Source organism: Amborella trichopoda, chromosome 9 (genome assembly GCF_054954075.1).
Source record: "Amborella trichopoda isolate Santa Cruz 75 chromosome 9, AtrichopodaSantaCruz75HAP2 v2.0, whole genome shotgun sequence".
Taxonomy (NCBI): Eukaryota; Viridiplantae; Streptophyta; class Magnoliopsida; order Amborellales; family Amborellaceae; genus Amborella; species Amborella trichopoda.
The window spans coordinates 10382705-10402230 of record NC_142344.1 but is presented as its reverse complement, the minus strand read 5'-3'; the positions used below and the strand labels follow the sequence as shown (position 1 = coordinate 10402230).

Here is a 19526-nt window from a genome sequence, read left to right as displayed (position 1 = left end):
CTTTCTCTCCTCTTGGAAACTCTCTTTCTCTTCCCTTAGTAAGCAGAGGGGGGCACACCCCACTCTCTTCATCTCTTGAGATCTCTCTCTCCCTTATGCAAACTAAGGGGCATGCCCAACTCTCTTCCATCTCTTGGAGTTCTCTCATCTATATCATCTCTCGTCTTATGTTGGGGCTTAGGGTTTAGGGTATGGTAGAAGAGAAGCCAGCGTTTTAAAATGCGGTCGCATCATGCGAGATGCGCTCGCATCATGCGAGATGCGCTCGCATCCGCATCAGAAATAGGCGCATATGCGCTTTTAACAGATGCCGCCGCATATGCGCCGTATCAGACCGCATCATAGCCGCATCCCGCATAGGCCACATCCCACTGCTACAGTGTCTGCCGAATTTTTTTTCTGTTTTGCCCCTCGGGGAGGAGTAAAATGGTCTTGTTGCAAATATTAGGGAAACTGTTTGGGGGGTATTAGGGGCCCTAAACGAAGATTTTCAGCCACTTTTGTGGCTTTTTTTGCATCAAATTGAGGTAAAAAAAATTTAGGCGAAATTTTTTTTTTTCATCGAAATCTTCTATTTGGCGGTTGTTTGATACTTGGATGTTCATTGGATGCCTTTGATTGTTGATTTGGAGATGTTAGGGTGAATTTGTGATAAAAAATAGGGGGTTTCAGAGGTCGTAAAGAAATCGAGCAATATTCCACAAAGTCAGTAAAATTTTTTTCCTTCTTGTACAATATTACTATTATACATATTTTTGGGGTAATGTCTTCTTCCCAATTTTCTAGTAATAAGGATCCGGCTTGGAAATATGCTAAACTAAAAAATCCCAAAGATAGAAATTGTGTGATATGCTTGCTCTGTGGAAATACTTATATGGGTGGATAACTGGATACAAAATCTTTGACAGCTAATAGTTTTGAAGTTAATCATTAAACTAAAATACCTACTATTCTATGGGTGGATAACTAGATAACTGGATACAGAATCTTCGACAGCTAATTGTGTGATATGCTTGCTCTATGGAAATCCTTTGCGTTTGGGTTTCAGATGTTGCTGTTCTACGTTGTTCCCATTTAAGTTTACTACCTGACGACATTACTCCCGTAATGTTTCTCTTGATAAGGATGATGATGACAGGAGAAACATCACAGGAGTAATGTCATCAAACAATAAACTTAAATGGGAACAACATAGAAGCATCAACATCTAAAACCCATACACAAAGGACAACAGCATGTGGAGGACGAAGACTCGTCTGAAGCATATGTGATATATGTTGCCTAACTTTTTTTCTCAAGGGATGCTTATTTCCCAATGTTACAGATAATACTGGACAAGCAGCTTATGAAGGCTTCTAATGAAGAAGAGTAAATGATACAATAAACAAATATACACAACATAGAAGGTTCTTCATAAACAATATAGAAACAAAACAAGGAAAGCCACTGAACAATCACAAGGACTCCCAGACGACATCAATAAAGTACTAAATTATTAAAAGCAAGGGCCTCAATGCCTTATGATGGTGTAGCATGAAGTTTCATCTTTACTTTGACAGCAGAGGCCCAATCTGTTCACTTAGTTCAGTAAACCATAGAGTGAAAAGGGAAAAATTGATAAAAAATGCCACAAATCACTGAGATGTACTACAACTATTTACCCATCTACCAAAGAGGCTCCCAATTAGCCACAAAAACCACATTTAGGCTTTTTGCTATGACTAGAATGCAGACTTAGCCAAGATGCTATAAACAGCAGAATGCAGACTTAGCCAAGATGCTATAAACAGCAGAATGCAGACTTAACCAATATGCTATAAACAGCCATGGCGGCCACAAAGAAATCCCTTCAAAAAAATAGATCTGTTCCAACTAGCTGATCATTATTACAAGTTTATGGACCTTCCACCAAAAATACATACGGGCCTAAAGTGCATAAAACCTAAATGAGTATGTAAAGCACTGAAATCAAAATGTAGACACACATATTAACCCATCAAGAACACAAAGAAATTACAAGAGTGATAGATTGCAAAATTAGGCAGCCCCAAGAAAACAAATCACAAAACCAAGCAAAATTAAAGAGGCCTACTGGTAAAAAGAGTATTCAAGGAAGAGAAGAGGAAACTTGAAGAAGGAAATATGAAATAACTGCAAAAAAACAGGAAAAACAGCCGATAGATCATCCCCAAAGTTCAAATGTAAAACTGTTATAATAGAACATGATATACATACCTGGGCATCTTCTCTAACCCGCAAGTTTTGTCCTGTAGGATCAAGCAAGTCATTTATAACCTGTACCAAAGGCAGACGTTAAAAATTTACTGTTGAAAATTTCCATGACAAGAACGGAAACATGACAACTATTGGAAATGCCGATGACATGCACTTTAAACATATTCACACACATAAAAAGCCCCATTTCCAGACACCAGAAAGACATTTTTTATTACAACAAAATGAAACAAAAGAAAAACAAAAAAAAAAAAAAAAAAGCTAAGATATACCAGCAATGCTTAGCAAACAAAAGCAACATGCCAATAAATATCCAAGAATTTCTCCATTAAAAAGTTTACCTCGTTATATATTTCAAGATACGATACACGAAGCAAGAACTCTCTCCCTGGTGTCTGCAAATAAACCAATAAAATAAAGTTTCAGACCATAACGATACACATTATATGATACAAAGCATGATACTAAGAAACGTTTATTAGCAAAGAGCCAAAGACATAAAAGAAAAAATAAATGCATACATCTTGGATGATGCTGAACACATCTTTAATAGCCAGAGGTATTACACCAGGGGAAAATTGATCTCCCTGTGAAGACAAACAAACAAGAAACAATTACAGCCAATAAAAAGTAATTACAAGGCAATGCATTGTTCCCTTTGTACTAGAGACGTATTTGCCAATACATTGATCCCGGTCAACATGCAAGTTGAAAATAAATTCCAGCATACAAGAAATACACACTTCAGAGACAAATACAGTCTAAAGAAGTGGAAATTTAAAGGTTCGAAGAAGGCCTGCACACCCAACATGTAAAACATTTGAAAAAATAAACTTTGCAGAAAGTGCGTAAAATCAAAGACAATGCATTCACTTCCCAACATAGAAAAGAAAATCAAAATCCTATAAAAGAACAAAAAAACATATCCTTTTTAAATTATGGACATTTGAAGTGAGTAACTTCTAAATATGTCAGTGTATTAATCTAAAAACTGAAGCACCTTCATCTTGTCCTCCAAGAAACATTTTTCAACAATACAATCTAAGAAATCAAAATACAAGCATCATCTAGGACTAAAGAAATAACACTCAATATAGAGTACAATGGAAGATCTAGGAGAGTGATCAGAGTATCAGGGTTTATAGGTTGTATGACTGTTAAAAAACCAGGACTTACACAGGAACTCACGAAGTGCCCCAAGCAAGTCAGCTCCGGAAGTCCCAAGTGGACTCGCCGAGGCCCCCAAAAAAGCTCAAAAAAATCCCAAAAAAAAAAAAAAAGAATAATAAAAAAAAATTGGTAAAAATTCTATGCAAGAAAGATCATAAATATTTAAGAAACATTATACACAAAATGAAAAATGATGGGAAGTTGATCCAAACTCTAGAAATGGTGGGTCAAAACATATTTTGACATTCCAAATCCAGCAAGTCCAAAATTTCGAGTGTTCTTTGTGAAATCTAATGGTGGATTTGATAGAAAAAAAACAATATTGTTAGGGACAAATTTTCAGGGTGTATAATATAAGTTTGCAAAACACGAGCAAGAAAACAACTTTAGCTAAACCCTAGTTCAAAAACAATCGTTCAAATCTGAGATTTTCCAACTTTTTTGCTGAATCTGATGTTGGCTTCACTAGAAAATCAAAAAAAAGACACCTAGGGGTGAACTTTTTTAGAGATCCAAGCCCAATCCATGAAGAACAGGGAAGAAAGGAGAGAAAGATCCTCTAGCAACTTGGCAGACTACTACTAACAGTTGGCAGACTACTACTAACAGTATAGGCCCCCTACTCCGTTGGGGCGTGTACTATAACACAATCAGAGTCAGATTCGAGTTTCTACAAGTTATATAATATAAAGTTTTAATATTTTTTATGATAATTTGTGTAGTACTCACAAAGAAAACATTCACTAAATGTTCTAACTAGTTTGGCTTGGAACTGTCCCGTATCCAATCCAGTCCAAGCATAGAAAAGAGAGCTAATCAAACCAACTACTGGCTAATCCAACCATTACAGAAAGAATTGACCGATCCTCGTAAGTTATTTTTGAGCATCAGAATGACTACTTACTTCCTTAGAACCATAGGAGTTTTTGCCATTCCCTTTTCTGTCAAGGATCTTTTCTAAGCCGATGCCGAACAATAACAAACAGGCATACTTGCTAGAATTAAACATTTCCAAATAATCGGAGTTGCTCTAGGCAAGTAAAGTTTGGAACTTACATGCATGGTATGGGTCTTTCCACTACTTGTAACACCATAGGCAAATACTGTCCCTGTAGTGAGAAAAATTGGTTCAACTACAATTACTAGCACAAGATGACTTACCATACGTAAACAAAGATAAAATAGAATGTCATCATCAAACAACAAATTGAGCCATCGTTAGAGAACTATGATTTTTTCAACGGTACAGATAATACATCTATTGCAAAAACAGCCAATAATATTCCTTCAACAACATTCCCAATAATGCATTTTGAACACTTGCGAAGGTCACGGTAGTAGAAACTAGGATCAGGGTTCAAATAAACCCATGCAAACCTGGCAACAATATTTCTAGGAAAATAAAAAAGATCACCAAGATTTCAAGGACTCATATGACATTTTATCATCCAATGAAACAGAAACAAAATTATGAAGCGACACTTTTCAAACAAAAAAAAAAAATATGAAGCGATACAATCCATGCACAGAAAAAAAATTTCGTAAAAAAAATTTAAAAAAAAAAAGTATTACTGGGTTGTGTATTATTGTAATTGAAGATCAAGAAATTGCATGCTCTACAGCAGAAAGAAATGAATCAGGATCCATATACACACACACACCCCAAACCAACCAAAAAAAAACAAAACAAAAAACCCCCCCAACCCCACCCAAATCCCCTAAAATTATATTCAAGTATTAAAACATAATATGATCCCAAACAAAGTAACTTTCAAAGAAATTATTACACTTATACATGTATGGAAATTAGTGAATGTATCAATTGTTATCGGCCCCATGCCCACTAAAGAAACCTACATGGGACTCAAGCCCATTAAAGAAACCTATATTTGGTGATAATGCATATAAAATTCTATCATTTTTGGGTAATTTTCCGGCTGTAACAATTACCATATTTAGGTGATTTCATGCTGTAACAGTTACGCATAATGGTTGTAACTCCTACGCATGATGACCTACCAATATTGTAGCATCCTTATGGATTTATGTCTATATATAGGGCACATTGCCCCATAATTTGTATAAAGTGAAAAAGACATCTATATTTAGCTATTTACTTTATCTTGTGCTTGATATTACTTTCTCTCTCTTCCCTTTCAATCTTAACATGGTATCAGAGTTAGGTTTGAACCCTAGGATATTCATTACTTCCAGTTACCCTAGAATCATGATTTTTCTTTCTTCTTGGGCTTGAAGCTGTGGTGTATCAGAGACCTCATATTTCCAGTAAGATCAACTCGCATTCCTTTACCAATAAGTGAGTTTTTATCCCAAATTCTTTACATTTCCAGCAACCTCACTTTTTCAGCAAGATCATCTCACTTTTCTTTCAAGTAAAGAATCCAAGATTTTTTCTTTTTGTAACCCCACACAAAAAATTACAAAAATATTTTCCATGCCTTTCGTGCCCAAACAAATTAGGAAAAGAGGATCTTTGCAAACTTTGAAACTAAAAAACTACTAGTTTGGGGGGGAAAAAAGAGTTAAGGTTTTGATTACGAGAGGAAAAAAAAAGGCCAAACATCCAGCACAATATTTCCTTGGGACGCAATCAATCCGACCACCCACGATTAATTATTAATACAGTTAAGCTAGATTGAACAAACTACCTAGAATTGTCCCAATCTGCCAAGATATTCATAGGACCCTAGAGAAAATTGGGTTAAATCATCCCACAAATGATCCATCCCATGATGAATGCGAATGTGACAACTTTACGGCAATGGGAAGGCTCCTTCATTCTATACTGCCCAGGATCGGCAGGTGGCTACTATTTCTTAAGAGTGCAAAGTATATATGGGAGGTAGTAGCCAAGATAAATTTGTAACATAATTATAGGACTAGGATTTAGCAATTGCATCACAAAATAACGATTTCTTGCTACAGGAAATGAGTGTAGAAGAGTATTTTGAGATATTAAGGCATAAGTGGGAAGAACCATACCATTATAAGCCTATTAATCCTACCGTTGATGACATTAAAAAATAGGCCAAGCAATGAAGGATCTTTGAGTTCTCGGCAGACCAACATCCTGACTTTGAACTTCAGAAAGTACAGGTTCAAGGAAAGTACAAATTGCCTCTCTTGAATCAGTCTATAATTATGTGAAGGAAGAAGCAAGTAGAAAGGCTAGTGTAAAAGGAAAAAACTCAAGCATCCATCATGAACGATCAGTATTTACAACAAGCTTTAAGTAAGGAAAAGTGGGTACGAAAGGACCAAATTGTGCCCCACTTTCTCCCGTCAAAAAGGATAAACTCAAATGCTCCCATAGTGGAAAGAGAAGACACACCTAGAGAGTACTATTAGGACTTGAATCCACACATGAGACCAAACCAAAAAATACAAGTGCCCATACAATATAACGTGCGGACAAGGAAACCTTAGTCACACAACCCAATGTATTCCATTCAAGAGATCATGCCATCGAAGGTTTGCAGCACTAGTTGACTGCTCTCAAGGCTGCACTCAGCTCTAAGACACCCGTAGAGCATCCAAATACCTATGCAACTGCAAACCATGCCTCAAACTCCACCTCTTCTACATCCCTAACCATTTATTAGGGGCCATAAATTATGTGACTAGTAAGAATGTTGGTTTCATGTCCATTTCTCTTGATGAAACCATGACCAGTGCCTCTAGCAGTGGAACATACAAACTTTCCTCATCCATGCCCTTACCCTCTAGAATACATGTGCCTTTTTTCTCTAATATTCTCTCTGTTAGCAGCCTGACAATAAAATTAAACTACAATGTCACATTCTATCGCTCATATTAAGTTTTCTAGGATTTGAAAACGAGGAAGACAATTGATAGTGGTCGTGAAGACAAAGGGTTGTACCTATTCAACACAGGACGCACTACTATTGATCTCAACTCTAATTCTAGGAGTTAAAGTGTCAAAGAATATAGAGAGCAAAAAAGAAAGAAAGATTAAGAGGAGAGGGAGATATGAGAAACGTGAGAGAGGGAAGAGAGTGTTATGAGATCTCCTTTCACCTCACACACCTCTCAAACTAATATATATTATTAAAAAATATGAAAGGACAAAACCACCCATTACACTTAGGTCCTAAAACTAAATAACAAAGGACTTTTAACACCATCTCCAGCTGAAGCATAAATGTCACCCATGCTCAGCTTGGAACAAATAGTTTGGAACATATTTTGACCAAGGCCTTTGGTGAAGATGTCTGCCAGTTGATCCTTAGATTTCACACAAGGAGTAAACACTTGCTTATTAGCAACTTTCTCTTAGATAAAATGACAGCCTACTTCAATATGCTTATTGGTCCTTCCATGAAATGCTAGTTACTAATTATATATGTGGCAGCTTTATTATCGCAGTGCATCTTTATATGTTTAGCAACAGTAAACCCCATCTCCGACATCAGTGTTTTTAGCCACATCAATTCAGATGTAGTCTGCATCATTACTCTATATTCAACCTCTACATTAGATCTAGCCACAACATTTTATTTCTTGCTTCTCCAAGTTAGCAAGTTTCTAGCAAGAAATGTACAGTAACCTATGGTAGACAGCTTGTCAGATGTTGAACATATTCAATCAGCATCTGAGTAACTTTCAATAGCTAAATGATTATTTGGCTTGTAAATCATACCTTTACCTGGTCTAGATAAACTTAATACTCTATGAATAGCAATGAGGAATCCTCAGAGAATTCATAAATCAACTCACAACACTTACAGCAACAGCAATATCAGGCCTGGTGATGGTCCGATAAATCTGCAAGCCTACCAATCTTTTCCACCTTCCTAGATCCATCAACAATTTTGTATTTGAATCTATAAGCGTATCCACTGGTCTAGCACCCAACATTCTAGTTTACATCAACAAATCAATCATGTATTTTCTTTAGACAAACTAATACCATGCTTTGATTTGGCTACTTCAATTCCTAGAAAATGCCGCAATTGACCTAAATCCCTCAACCGAACATATTGTATTAGATGTTGATTCAAATGACTAACCCCTTCTCAATCAATGCCAAAAACAATAATATCATCAACATAGACAACTAAAACAACAATTACAAAGTCCTGTTTCCCATAAACACTGAATGATCTACATGACTGCACCGAAATCCATATGCTATAATTACTTCACTGAACTTTTCAAAGCATGCACATGGAAACTGTTTCCAGCAATAAATGGATTTCTTCAACTTAAACACTTTAACCGACTCCCTCTGAGGAACAAAGCCAGGTGGTTGCTCTATGTACACATCTTCTAGTAAATCACCAACGAGAAAAGCATTATTGACATCAAGCTGCCACAACAGCCATCCCTCGTTGAAAGCCACAAATATAATCACTGGAACTGTGATTTAGTTGAGCAACAGGGGCAAATATTTTACAATAGTCAATGCCAAATTTTTTTGTGTATCCCTTAGCTACCAATTTGGCGTTTAATCTTTCTACAGTGCCATTAGGTTGATATTTTACTGTATAAACCCATTGACACCCTACAGTCCGTTTTCCAACTGGCAACTCGGTGCGTTCCCATGGATCATTGAATAAAGTGCATCCATCTCTTCTTCCATTGCTCTCTTCCACCCAGTATGATAAAGTGCTTCTTGATAGGGCATAAGGAATAGAAATAGATGAAAGAGCGAAAGCAAAACATTGATATGATGGAGACAAATTTGTAAAAATAAAAAAATGTGCAATCGGATGTTGAGTACAAGACCTAATACCTTTACAGATGGCAATATGTACATCATCAACATCAAAAGGAAGTGGATGAAGTGGATCAATAGACAAAGATGATGACTGAGAAGATTCACCATCTAACAAGCAGTCTATCACAAGTTACTATACATTTATTGATGGAAACTTGGTGATATGGAGAACCAAGAAGCAAAATAGTGCAAAGGCTGAATATAGAGCAATGGCACATATTACATGTGAATTAAAGTGTTTGAAAACACTAATGCAGGAGATGGAGTTTACCATTAGCCAATATCTATCCACATACCAAGTGTTACTTAGGATTAAGGCCCAATAAAAATATGGCAACCTTAAATTCTTCACATTGCCTCTTCTGTAATATCTCATCACCGAATATAGCAACCCTAAATTCTTCACATTGCATGTTTTGTAATATCTCATCACCGAATATAGGTTGATATAAATTCAGCTCTTCCCAAATTACTCGTGCAATTACTATAATAGTAGGGGTGGAAAAGGGTTGAATCGGGTCCAAGTTGGTCCAAGCCACTCCCGACCCAAACCCAATTTGGCTAGGTCTAAGTTAGATTCAAGCCCAGATCAGGCTTAAAACCAAACCCACCGGGTTGGATCGGTCCAGGTTTATAAATAATATATATATATATATATATATATATATATATATATATATATATATATATATATATATACATATATATACATATTTATAATTTGTAAAATATAATTAGTATTATTTATGTGCAATTTATATTAATATATTCAGGTTGGTTGGGTCAAGGTCAAGTGGACACAGACCTTACCCAGACCCTATCGGTCAAGCAAAGTTTATTTTTCATAACTCAATCTCCCTCACTTATGCCTCCAACACTCAACAATGAAAATAAATAGTCGAACGGAAGAGAGCAACCTTCTTCTTAAGACTCCTTATGAGCTTCTAGCTATAAGATATTATATAATAGTGCATTATATTAAAAATTATGCCATATAACATATACAAAATAAAATGAAATAATAAATTAATAATAGATTATATATATACAATATTATTATAATAACATAAATAGTGCATCTAACATGGTCAGGCCAAGTAGTGTCAACCAAGACTCGGACCCGACCTACTTCTGGACTCGATCCCGACCCGTCGGTCCAGAAATAGGACCCAAACCCGAACCCAAGTCGGGCCGACCCATCAGGTTGGTGGATCGACCTGACCGGTTACTCACACCTAAATAATACTCACTCATTCTTATTACCTTGCTGCAATTGAAACATTTTCACAAAGGGCCCATATACCCAAGAAATATTTTTATCTAATGAATATGTTTCTTTTAAGGTGCCCCAAATTTCTTTAGTTGTATCAAAAAACATCACAATGGCACTTATTTGGGGTTTCATACTACTCCACAACCAGGTAATGATTTTGTGATTCTCCCTCATCAACTTTTCATATCTTGTCATATTTACTAAGCTTGTTCTAAATCAAGTATTTCAGTTTCCCGCTAACACCAAGGGATACTTTAACAGATTGAGCCCATATAACATAATTGAACTCGTTTAATTTTACCAAGGCAATTTGCATCCCAACAATGTTAGAAAGACTAAGGACGATTCCAGGTTTAATTTCCTTATCCTTGAGCATACAAGATAAAGGAGAAAAAGGACAACCAAGATCGGCAAATTTCAGTCACTCACACAAGTCCATTACAATGTTAGGAACCCCTCAAAAGGATAAAGATACTTGTTATTTAGGTATCAATGAACAAAGTTCTCTTCTCTATGCTAGAACAAACAAATGAACCCCAACGGGCCTACTACAACTTCAGCCCCACACTTCAAGACATTTCAGCAACTACTCCTCCCCGCTCTTCACATCCAAGAGATGACACTTCAGTGACACAAACATCCACAGAACCTGCAGGCCGGCATATTGGCCCTGCACACACAAAAAAAAAAAGGAAAACTAGGTACCCCTTGACGAGATCAGCAACAATGGGGGTTAGGTTTTCCTTTATTACTTTTTCCTGTTTGAAAGGAAAGGGGAAGGTGAAAGGAAAAGGGAAGATGAAAACAAAGGGGAAGATGAGAAGATCAGTTCAAATCTGTTTCGTACCAAGTCAGAAAACCTAGAGAGAGAAAAGAAGACAAAAGAGAAAGAAGAGGAGAGAGAAGAGAGCGATATGAGAGATGGGAGAAAGGGAAGGAAGTGCCATGAGTTCTCCTTTCACCTCACGCACATCTCAAACTAATACATTATTAAAAATATGAAACGACAAAACTGCCCAAACAAAACACTTTGGTCCTGGATCAAAAATGATAAAAGACTTTTAACAGTGAGCAAGTACACTTATGGCACACACGCTTAGGCCACATGTATCTTAAATCTTTAAAATTATTGTTCGCAGATAAGTTTGTTTCTTTGGATGCTCCTCAGTTACAACGCGAGACCTGTCAATTGTCTAGACATTTTAGATCCTCTTTTTCTTCTAGTGAAATAGAAGTTCTAAGCGATTCAATCTTGTTCATTCTCATGCATGGGGGTCTGATCCAGTTATTTGTGTTTTTGGATATCATTATATTATCTCATTCATCAATGAGTACTCTCGTTATACTTGGATCTATCTTATGAAAATTAAAGATGAAGTACCTCCAATAGTTAAAATATTTCATAAACTAGTTCAAACCCAGTTTGAGACCCAAATATAAAAATTTTGTTCTAATAATGCATAGGAGCACCTATACAATGCCTAAAGAATTATTTTCTTGAACATGGTATAGAAACTCAAATATCATGTTCTTATACACCACAACAGAATGGTGTAGCAGAACGGAAAAGTAGAATCTTGTTAGAAGTGGTGAGAGGCATTTTAATAGGAATGAAGATTCCTAAGAAATATTGGGATGAAGTAATTCTTACTGCAGCCTAATGATCAATAGAACGTCTACACTTTTCTACATGTTGTGTAACCTTTCAAACTTCTTCATCATGCACTTACTTTCTTTTCTCTTCCACCAAAAACCATTAGTTGTGTCTGCTTTGTGCATTACCTTGGGGCCAGCCAGGAATAAATTAGGGTCGCAATCTACTAAATCTGATGTTCCTAGGCTACTCGAACTCTCAGAAAGACTACAAGTGTTACTATCCGAAAACTAAAAGGAATTATTTCACAAAGGATGTTACCTTTTTGACAATATATCCTATTTTTCTTCCCAAAGAGATTTGATATGCACTATGCCACCCTACAATCTTATTCCTCTTCCAATGGTACATACATTTTCAGTAATCAAAAGAGTACTTCCACCCTATAATCATATTTCCAACTAGTTGACTCATTAGGTACTTCTCCTTCGACCCATATAACTACTCAACACAATTTACATACTGCCGTAAAAAAAGGAAAAAGGATTTGCACTTCTCATCTCATCAGTAAGTTTATCTCTTATGCTTCACTTTTACAGCTTTACCTTCCATTCACGATACCTTTGCTCTACTTCCTCAGTTCCAATTCCCGCCAAAGTTGAACATGCATGGCTCATCCACAGCGAAAAGCATATATGGTTGAGGAAATGATTGCGTTAGAGAAGCAGCGAACTTGGGATGTAATTGACCAGCTAGAAGAACATGTGGCAGGATAGAAGTGGGTCTATAGTTGTATACCCTGAAGCACAAACCAGATAGTTCAATTGAGCTCATCTAGTGGCGAAGGGGTTTGCACAATTATATGGGCTGAGTATAAGGAGAATTTCTCTCCGGTAGCAAAATTGAAATCAGTACGGTTACTTTTTTCCATTGCAATAAACAAGAAATGGCTACTCCAGCAATTCAATGTAGAAAATGCCTTTCATGGAGGTCTACAAGAGTCGGTATATATGGAATTTCCACCAGGGTTTTGGGCTTAGGGGGAGAAAGGGAAGGTCTGCAAGTTGAGGAAAGCTATATATGCACTAAAACAATCACCTCGGGCTTGATCCAAAAAATTTAGTATGGCAATATGTTAGTTCATATTTCAGAGAAATGCTTATGATCATTCTGTATTTGTAAAGAGATTCTTGTTCTACCACAATATTAATATTATTGATAGTGTATGTGGATGATATAGAACTCATCGGAATAATGATCACAAGATTCAAATAATGAAAGATTTCTTGGGGTTGTTTTTAACATCAAGGATCTTAGTCCATTGAAATAGTACCTCAGAATATAGGTGGCTAAATCAAAACAAGGAAATGTTTTGTTTCAAAAGAAGTAATACACCTGATCTCCTCAATGAAATAGAAATGCTTGGAGCTAAACCAACAAAATCTCCCATAGAGGTTAATCACAATTTGTATGATCAACAGTGAGAGCTTCTAAGTAACCCGTATATCAGACCTTGGTGGATAGACATATTTATTAGATTGTCACACAACCAAACATCGCATATGTTGTGAGCATGGAAGTCATTTTATGCACACACCATGCGTGTATCATTTGGAGGTCGTTTATCGCATTTTATGATATTTAAAAATTGCTCTAGGGAGACTGCTACTTTATACCAATCACAGTCACCTTGACGTGCAAGGTTTCTCAATGCAGATTGAGCCAAGTGATCTCTTGATCAACAATCTACCAATGGCCACTTTATGGAAGTGGATTTGTAATTTAGTCATCTGGAGAGTAAGAAGTAAAGCATTGTAGCTTAATCTTTAGCAAAACCCGAGTATTGAGCAGTTGAAAGTGCAACATGTGAAATAATTTGGCTCTGTTCTCTTCGTTGAGAAATGGGTGTTAATGTATCAGTTCCTATTTATCTACATTGTGATAATCAAGCAACAATTCATATTGCTCAAATCCTATATTTCAAGAAATACCTAAGCATATTGAGGTCAACTATCACTTCGTTAGAGAAAAGGTTGCTTCAAAGACTATATGCACTCACATTTGTTCACTCAAAGAATCAATTGGCAGACACACTAACTAAGGCCTCTAACCGAGTTCGACTAAAGGACACTTTAGGCAATCAAAGCATCTATGATAAATATATATATATATATATATATATATATATATACTCCACCTTGAGGAGGAGTTTAGTAACTTTATGGAAACTCGCATGTGCATGTGCTGATAATGTGTATAATATTCTACCATATCTGAGTGAATTTCCTGCTGTAATAGTTACTATATTTGGGTGATTTCATGCTGTAACAGTTGTGCAAAAGGCTTGTGACTCCTATGCATGTTGCCCAATCTATATTGTAACTTTCATAGGGATTTATGTATATCTAAAGGTCCCCCATGATTCTAAAGAGTGAAAAAGACATTTGTATGTGCTTTATAATGCACTTGAATATTACTCTCTCTTCTCTTTCAATCTTAACAGTGGTCAACTAGAGAAAGCAACAAAATGAGCCCATACTAGAAACCCCTATCAAGATAACTAGATAGCTCAACATGTCTATTCCCATAATCAATTCATTATATTGAATATCTGAGACATTATAGCACTTGTTGTACCACCAAAATTAGGGAACATTATCACAAATTTTCAAGCTTGACTTACTTATATAAGGTAAAGAACACATGAATACGAACATTTTCTTTTCCAGCATACAGATGAGCCCAAAGAAGGCAACAATGGCATAAATATCAGTCCACAATAACCATTACATAAGTGGTGCACATGCACAACATACAGTTATACAGAATTATGTTGTAGAATAGTGCGACAATGTTCTTGTCACTACACGGTTAGCTATGCAAACCTGAGCAACAAAAGCAACTATAAAGAATGAATGATAATCTAGCAACCAAAATTCTCAGTCAAAAGAAATAATAATTTTTGTATATAGATAGAGAAACCTAATTGTTAAATAGAAAGGCAATATTTCAAAAGATAGTAAATGTAGGCATAGCAAATGGCAAATATTTACTAGAGAAGTTCTAATGTATGTATGTGTAGTTAATGTTAAGGGCCATCAAGCAGGCAAGGGTGCTTATTAAGTGCCTTCATCATTTAGGATGCGATCGTTACAACCTCCATAAATATTAAATATCAATTGTAAATATTAAGCATGCCACTCCATCTAGAAGTTAACAAGACAGCTAGACAACTAGAAGAAACTGAGTACCTAAACATCAATTTTAATATGTCGCTTAATTCATCTCAGATCAAATGACAAGAAATCCACTCTGCCAAATATCACACTAGGTTACAATTTGAGATTATTTGCAAGTTATTTATTTTATAAATATGTAGATAGTGCAAAGCTAACAGAATTGGAACGCAAATACAAACAAAATAGATACCATACCATTCACACCCTCCATAGCACCCTTGACTACATGTCGTGCAGCGACGTCATACACTACTTGTGACGTTGTGGACGGTCCAAACACTCTATCTGCAGGTGGAAACGGCAATCCATAAGGATTGTAGTTTGCATTCATTTTTTAACTGTTAAGTACATCTGCATGGCCCTTCTCTTAACTGATATAATATAAGAGGGAAAACTTAGCATGATTGATCTCACAAAAAGAAGAAGGAAGAAGAAAAAGATTTAGCACCATGCAATTATAAAATTGATTATCAAAAGAGAACTTCCCCAAGCCAAATATCTCTTGCCCATGATGATCCTTAAGTATCTAAACTAAATAAAATAAAAGGGAATTGAATTAGAAATAACATATTGACATTTAATCAACATTTTTTCCCAGATATCACTTACAAAATTGGCCAAGTCAGAGCTATCTAAAAGCCATCATGGGGAAATTTTACATTAACCACAGTCCCTTGAATAATTATGCATGATAAAATGCACAACAAAATTTATGCCCAAAAATTAAGGGAAATGTGAATTAAAGCCCATTGATCCCCATGTTTTCAAACAAGACAGATCAAAGGATGAGAAAATTCCACTAGAAGCACAGACTTCCATCAATAGAATATGCATTATCGTCGGTATTGTATTAATCTTCAAGTGCTTCTTTTAATTAAGGAACACTATAAGGCAAGGTGACAAAAAATAATAATGAAACTGCAACTCTGCAAATTAAGATAATAAATGTGCTCAAAATCCCAAATATCATAAGCATGCAATAGCGTACTAAAAGTGCTAGGTGGTGCCTGTGAGGCTGCTTGGAATTCATGGAATTCAAGCCTAGGCTTACTCCAATATGGCATGTTTCAAAGCCACTTTAATAAATATCCCCGGAATGTTTTCATTTTGTTGCTTTCTGGTAGAAGGGTAGGAAGCAGCATATCATATACATTGAATTTCGTTGTTGAAGATGAATAATGCGTAAACAATGCCTTCTGTGTATTAACTAGTAAGTTAGTAAGGTTGGGTGAATTCAACATTAACAAATTATTTTCGGCACAATTTCATCAAGATAACACAAGGGGTATTGAGCTATGCCAAGTTAAGCTCCCCGTGAAAGAATCAAGCATAATGAAATTAATTGCCATCCTATTAGAGCAATTTATTTTAGCTTAAAAAGCTCACACATAATCCAACAAAAGGCCCTGATTTCATTTTACTTCTCAGTCACAATTTACAGAGAGTTTGTCGATGATGTGAGGCTTCTAAAGATGACAGATTGAAACAACACGATCAATGGTTCACCACATGCCATTGTATGACTCGAACATAGTGGAAACATATTTTGCAGCCACTAGCGTACTGGCCCTAACTCGATGCATTTGTATGATATTCAGGATGTGACCTTTTTAGTGTATGGTTTTATAATCCAAGGTGGCTACGGAAAAGATGTAACATTTTGTTGATGGTGAGTTTACAGATATTTCCAAAGCCTCAAATACAGAGATGTCATCAACGTCAAAGTATATATGCAGCATTGCTCCAACCACAATAATAATCATTTGATAAAATTTCAAGCTTGCATATTCCTTTCTACTGAACTCATGAAAATTGCGTCTACTGGATATTTGATACAACATTTGCAGTTTATCAAGCAAGACAATACCCATGGTTATTTCTAGCTTGTCCACATCAGTTATCACCAATTAAAGACTTCTCATAGAAGAAATCACGGATCAGAATGTCCGATTAAAGGCAAATTATGTGCTGATTGTAAATTTTGTGAAAAAATTCGTTAAAGGTAAGTTTAAAAGAGATGAGAACAATCCAAATTCCGAATCAATTCCTATTCTCTAAAGTTTGATTAGATCCCTAAGTATTGTAAAGGATTGTCATCTGAATCATATTTCCAGCTCATAAGAAACAACTCAACATTTGTCAGGCTCATGGGTCAAGGATCCCAATGCTTTAACAACTTCTTAACCTTATGCACAGCACTATTTCTCCATAGATGGTGTAGAAGCTCAAAGGTCTTGCTGATGAGCAGTATTTTTCAACATAAAACCAGTAGAGTTAAATTTTAATTCAAGAATTTAAAACACATTTTTGCCATGAAGGTTTACAATACCACCTCGTGGCTTTTGGTCACTTATGTTCATGGATGGCAATGCCACTATCTAATATGAGAAAACAAGCATAGCCTTCAAATAAAAAGAATGAATAGAAATTTATGGTCAAAAAATAATGAAAATTAAGCATTCTGTGGTCGCGTGTAGCAGTCTACAGCATGGCATGCTTCCTCAATAATGGATTTTGAAACTGTGACAGAATGAATATAATATGACAGATTGAATATAATAAATCTAAGAAATAAATTCCTAATGACCCAGTTGCTCGGATTATATAAAAATCTTGGCATTCAAGTGAAATAAACCAAATATCAAAATGCTACAAATTACATAAATTCCAAGGGTAAAGCATCATTTTAAAAGAAAACAATTTGTGCCTTATGGCAAAATATTCCTTACTGATGTTAGTCTATACAAGATTACTGTCAATTATAGGTTAATTTCAAATGAATCAGCACTCACACCAGTTATAAGTTACTTGAGTTCAAAAGGGTCAGATCTTATTCATCGAAATAATAAACACTGCAGATGACCAGATTTCAATATTCACCCACTAAATCAACAACGCGTGAAAAACAAATAGACAATGTGTTACGGTTTCCCCTTTGCAATAAAATAAAAACTCATGAATTGAAGAGTCGTACCAAATGCATATACAGTCGCTGGATTATACTCATTCCTCACTAATTTATCACCATCTGCGTACCAAGCAATCTCATCCCCATGCTGATACTCTCGCTCACTGTATCCAAAAGAACAAATTGTGGACAACATTTTGCAAAATGTCAATCTCCAATTCAAGCTCAATTCTCATGAATAAATTGAACAAAAATGACATGGAAATCAACAGAACAAAGATCTATCAAAATGAAACCAGATGGACGCATACTTTAGAGGCCTGAATCGAACTGTGACTGAGATGCTCTCTCCAGGTCCCTGAGACTCCAATGAATCTCCAAGAAAAGGATCAGAAGCAGCGAGATCGGGTGAATAGTTGCTCCTTTGATGAAACTGCAAGCTCATTGTACCAGGTACATCAAATCGAGCCTTACTAGGGGTCATGGATCTAGGAACACTGCCATTGTAAATGTGTGAAGAAGCTGAGGAAGAATAAGAGCGAGGAACGTGTCTTCCGTTGAAGAGAGAGGAAGACGAGGAAGAAGAAGAGTAAGATTGAGAAAACGAGGGCTTCCTGTAATTGTAAGGCGAGCTGCTCCGCCCACGAGAGGAAGAAGCCGCCATTGATGCCCTAAAATCACACCCTGTACATGAAAGGGAAAGCTCCACAGAGAGAAAGAAAGGGATGGAGGGAGGAGAAAGAAAGAGATGGAGGAACAAAGCGAACAATGTGGAAGCCACAACAATAGTCCAGAGCTAAAGAATGATGGCTAGAGGCCAAGGATCCATGCTTGCAATGTAAGAATTGGAGTAAAAGATAAAGAGGGGCAAAAGCAGAGAAGACAAAGTAGTTGCAGAAAAGAGACGAATGGAGTCTCAGACAAACGTGTGTTTAGGAGAATATATAGGGGACTGAAACATTACAGTCTTCTCTCTATCTCTCCTTCCTCCCCTCCGCCTCCCCCTCTCTCTACCTCTTCTTCTCTCTCTCTAACTCTCTTGATGATGTGGCCATTCCAGATGATGACGTGGACAACATACCAAACCGAGGAGCGTTTTAGGGAAGTTTAAGTTTTAAACAAGGAATCTACGCCTCCTTTCATTGAAGTTAACGAAAGATTGAGCGGGAAAATACATAGCGGCTTAGCATTTTCAAATAAAAGAAGAAATACGGGCGGCGATACAGATTTTCCACCCATATATTTAGCATTCTACATAGGATGCGGTTTCTATAAGGTTGCAACCTTAAGCAATCCAATTAAGGCCCACATTAAAATTTTATCATTTTGTTATAAAAAAAATTTAG

At 36.2% G+C, this 19526-nt stretch overlaps 1 protein-coding gene across 2 annotated transcripts in view; it reads right to left on the bottom strand.

Moving 5' to 3' along the window:
* LOC18424255 (kinesin-like protein KIN-7D, mitochondrial) overlaps nt 1-18881 on the bottom strand; it is a 48543-nt gene extending 29662 nt beyond the window's left edge. For both annotated transcript variants that reach the window (XM_011630643.3, XM_020661520.2), the window contains exons 1-7: nt 18492-18881; nt 18247-18344; nt 15468-15557; nt 4462-4514; nt 2757-2822; nt 2577-2630; nt 2236-2295 (exon numbers count right to left, since the gene is read on the bottom strand). In XM_011630643.3, the coding sequence (XP_011628945.2) occupies nt 2236-2295; nt 2577-2630; nt 2757-2822; nt 4462-4514; nt 15468-15557; nt 18247-18344; nt 18492-18844 (774 nt within the window). In that variant the 5' untranslated portion in view covers nt 18845-18881. The remainder of the gene's footprint in view (nt 1-2235; nt 2296-2576; nt 2631-2756; nt 2823-4461; nt 4515-15467; nt 15558-18246; nt 18345-18491) is intronic.
* Between the last annotated feature and the right edge of the window lie 645 nt (nt 18882-19526).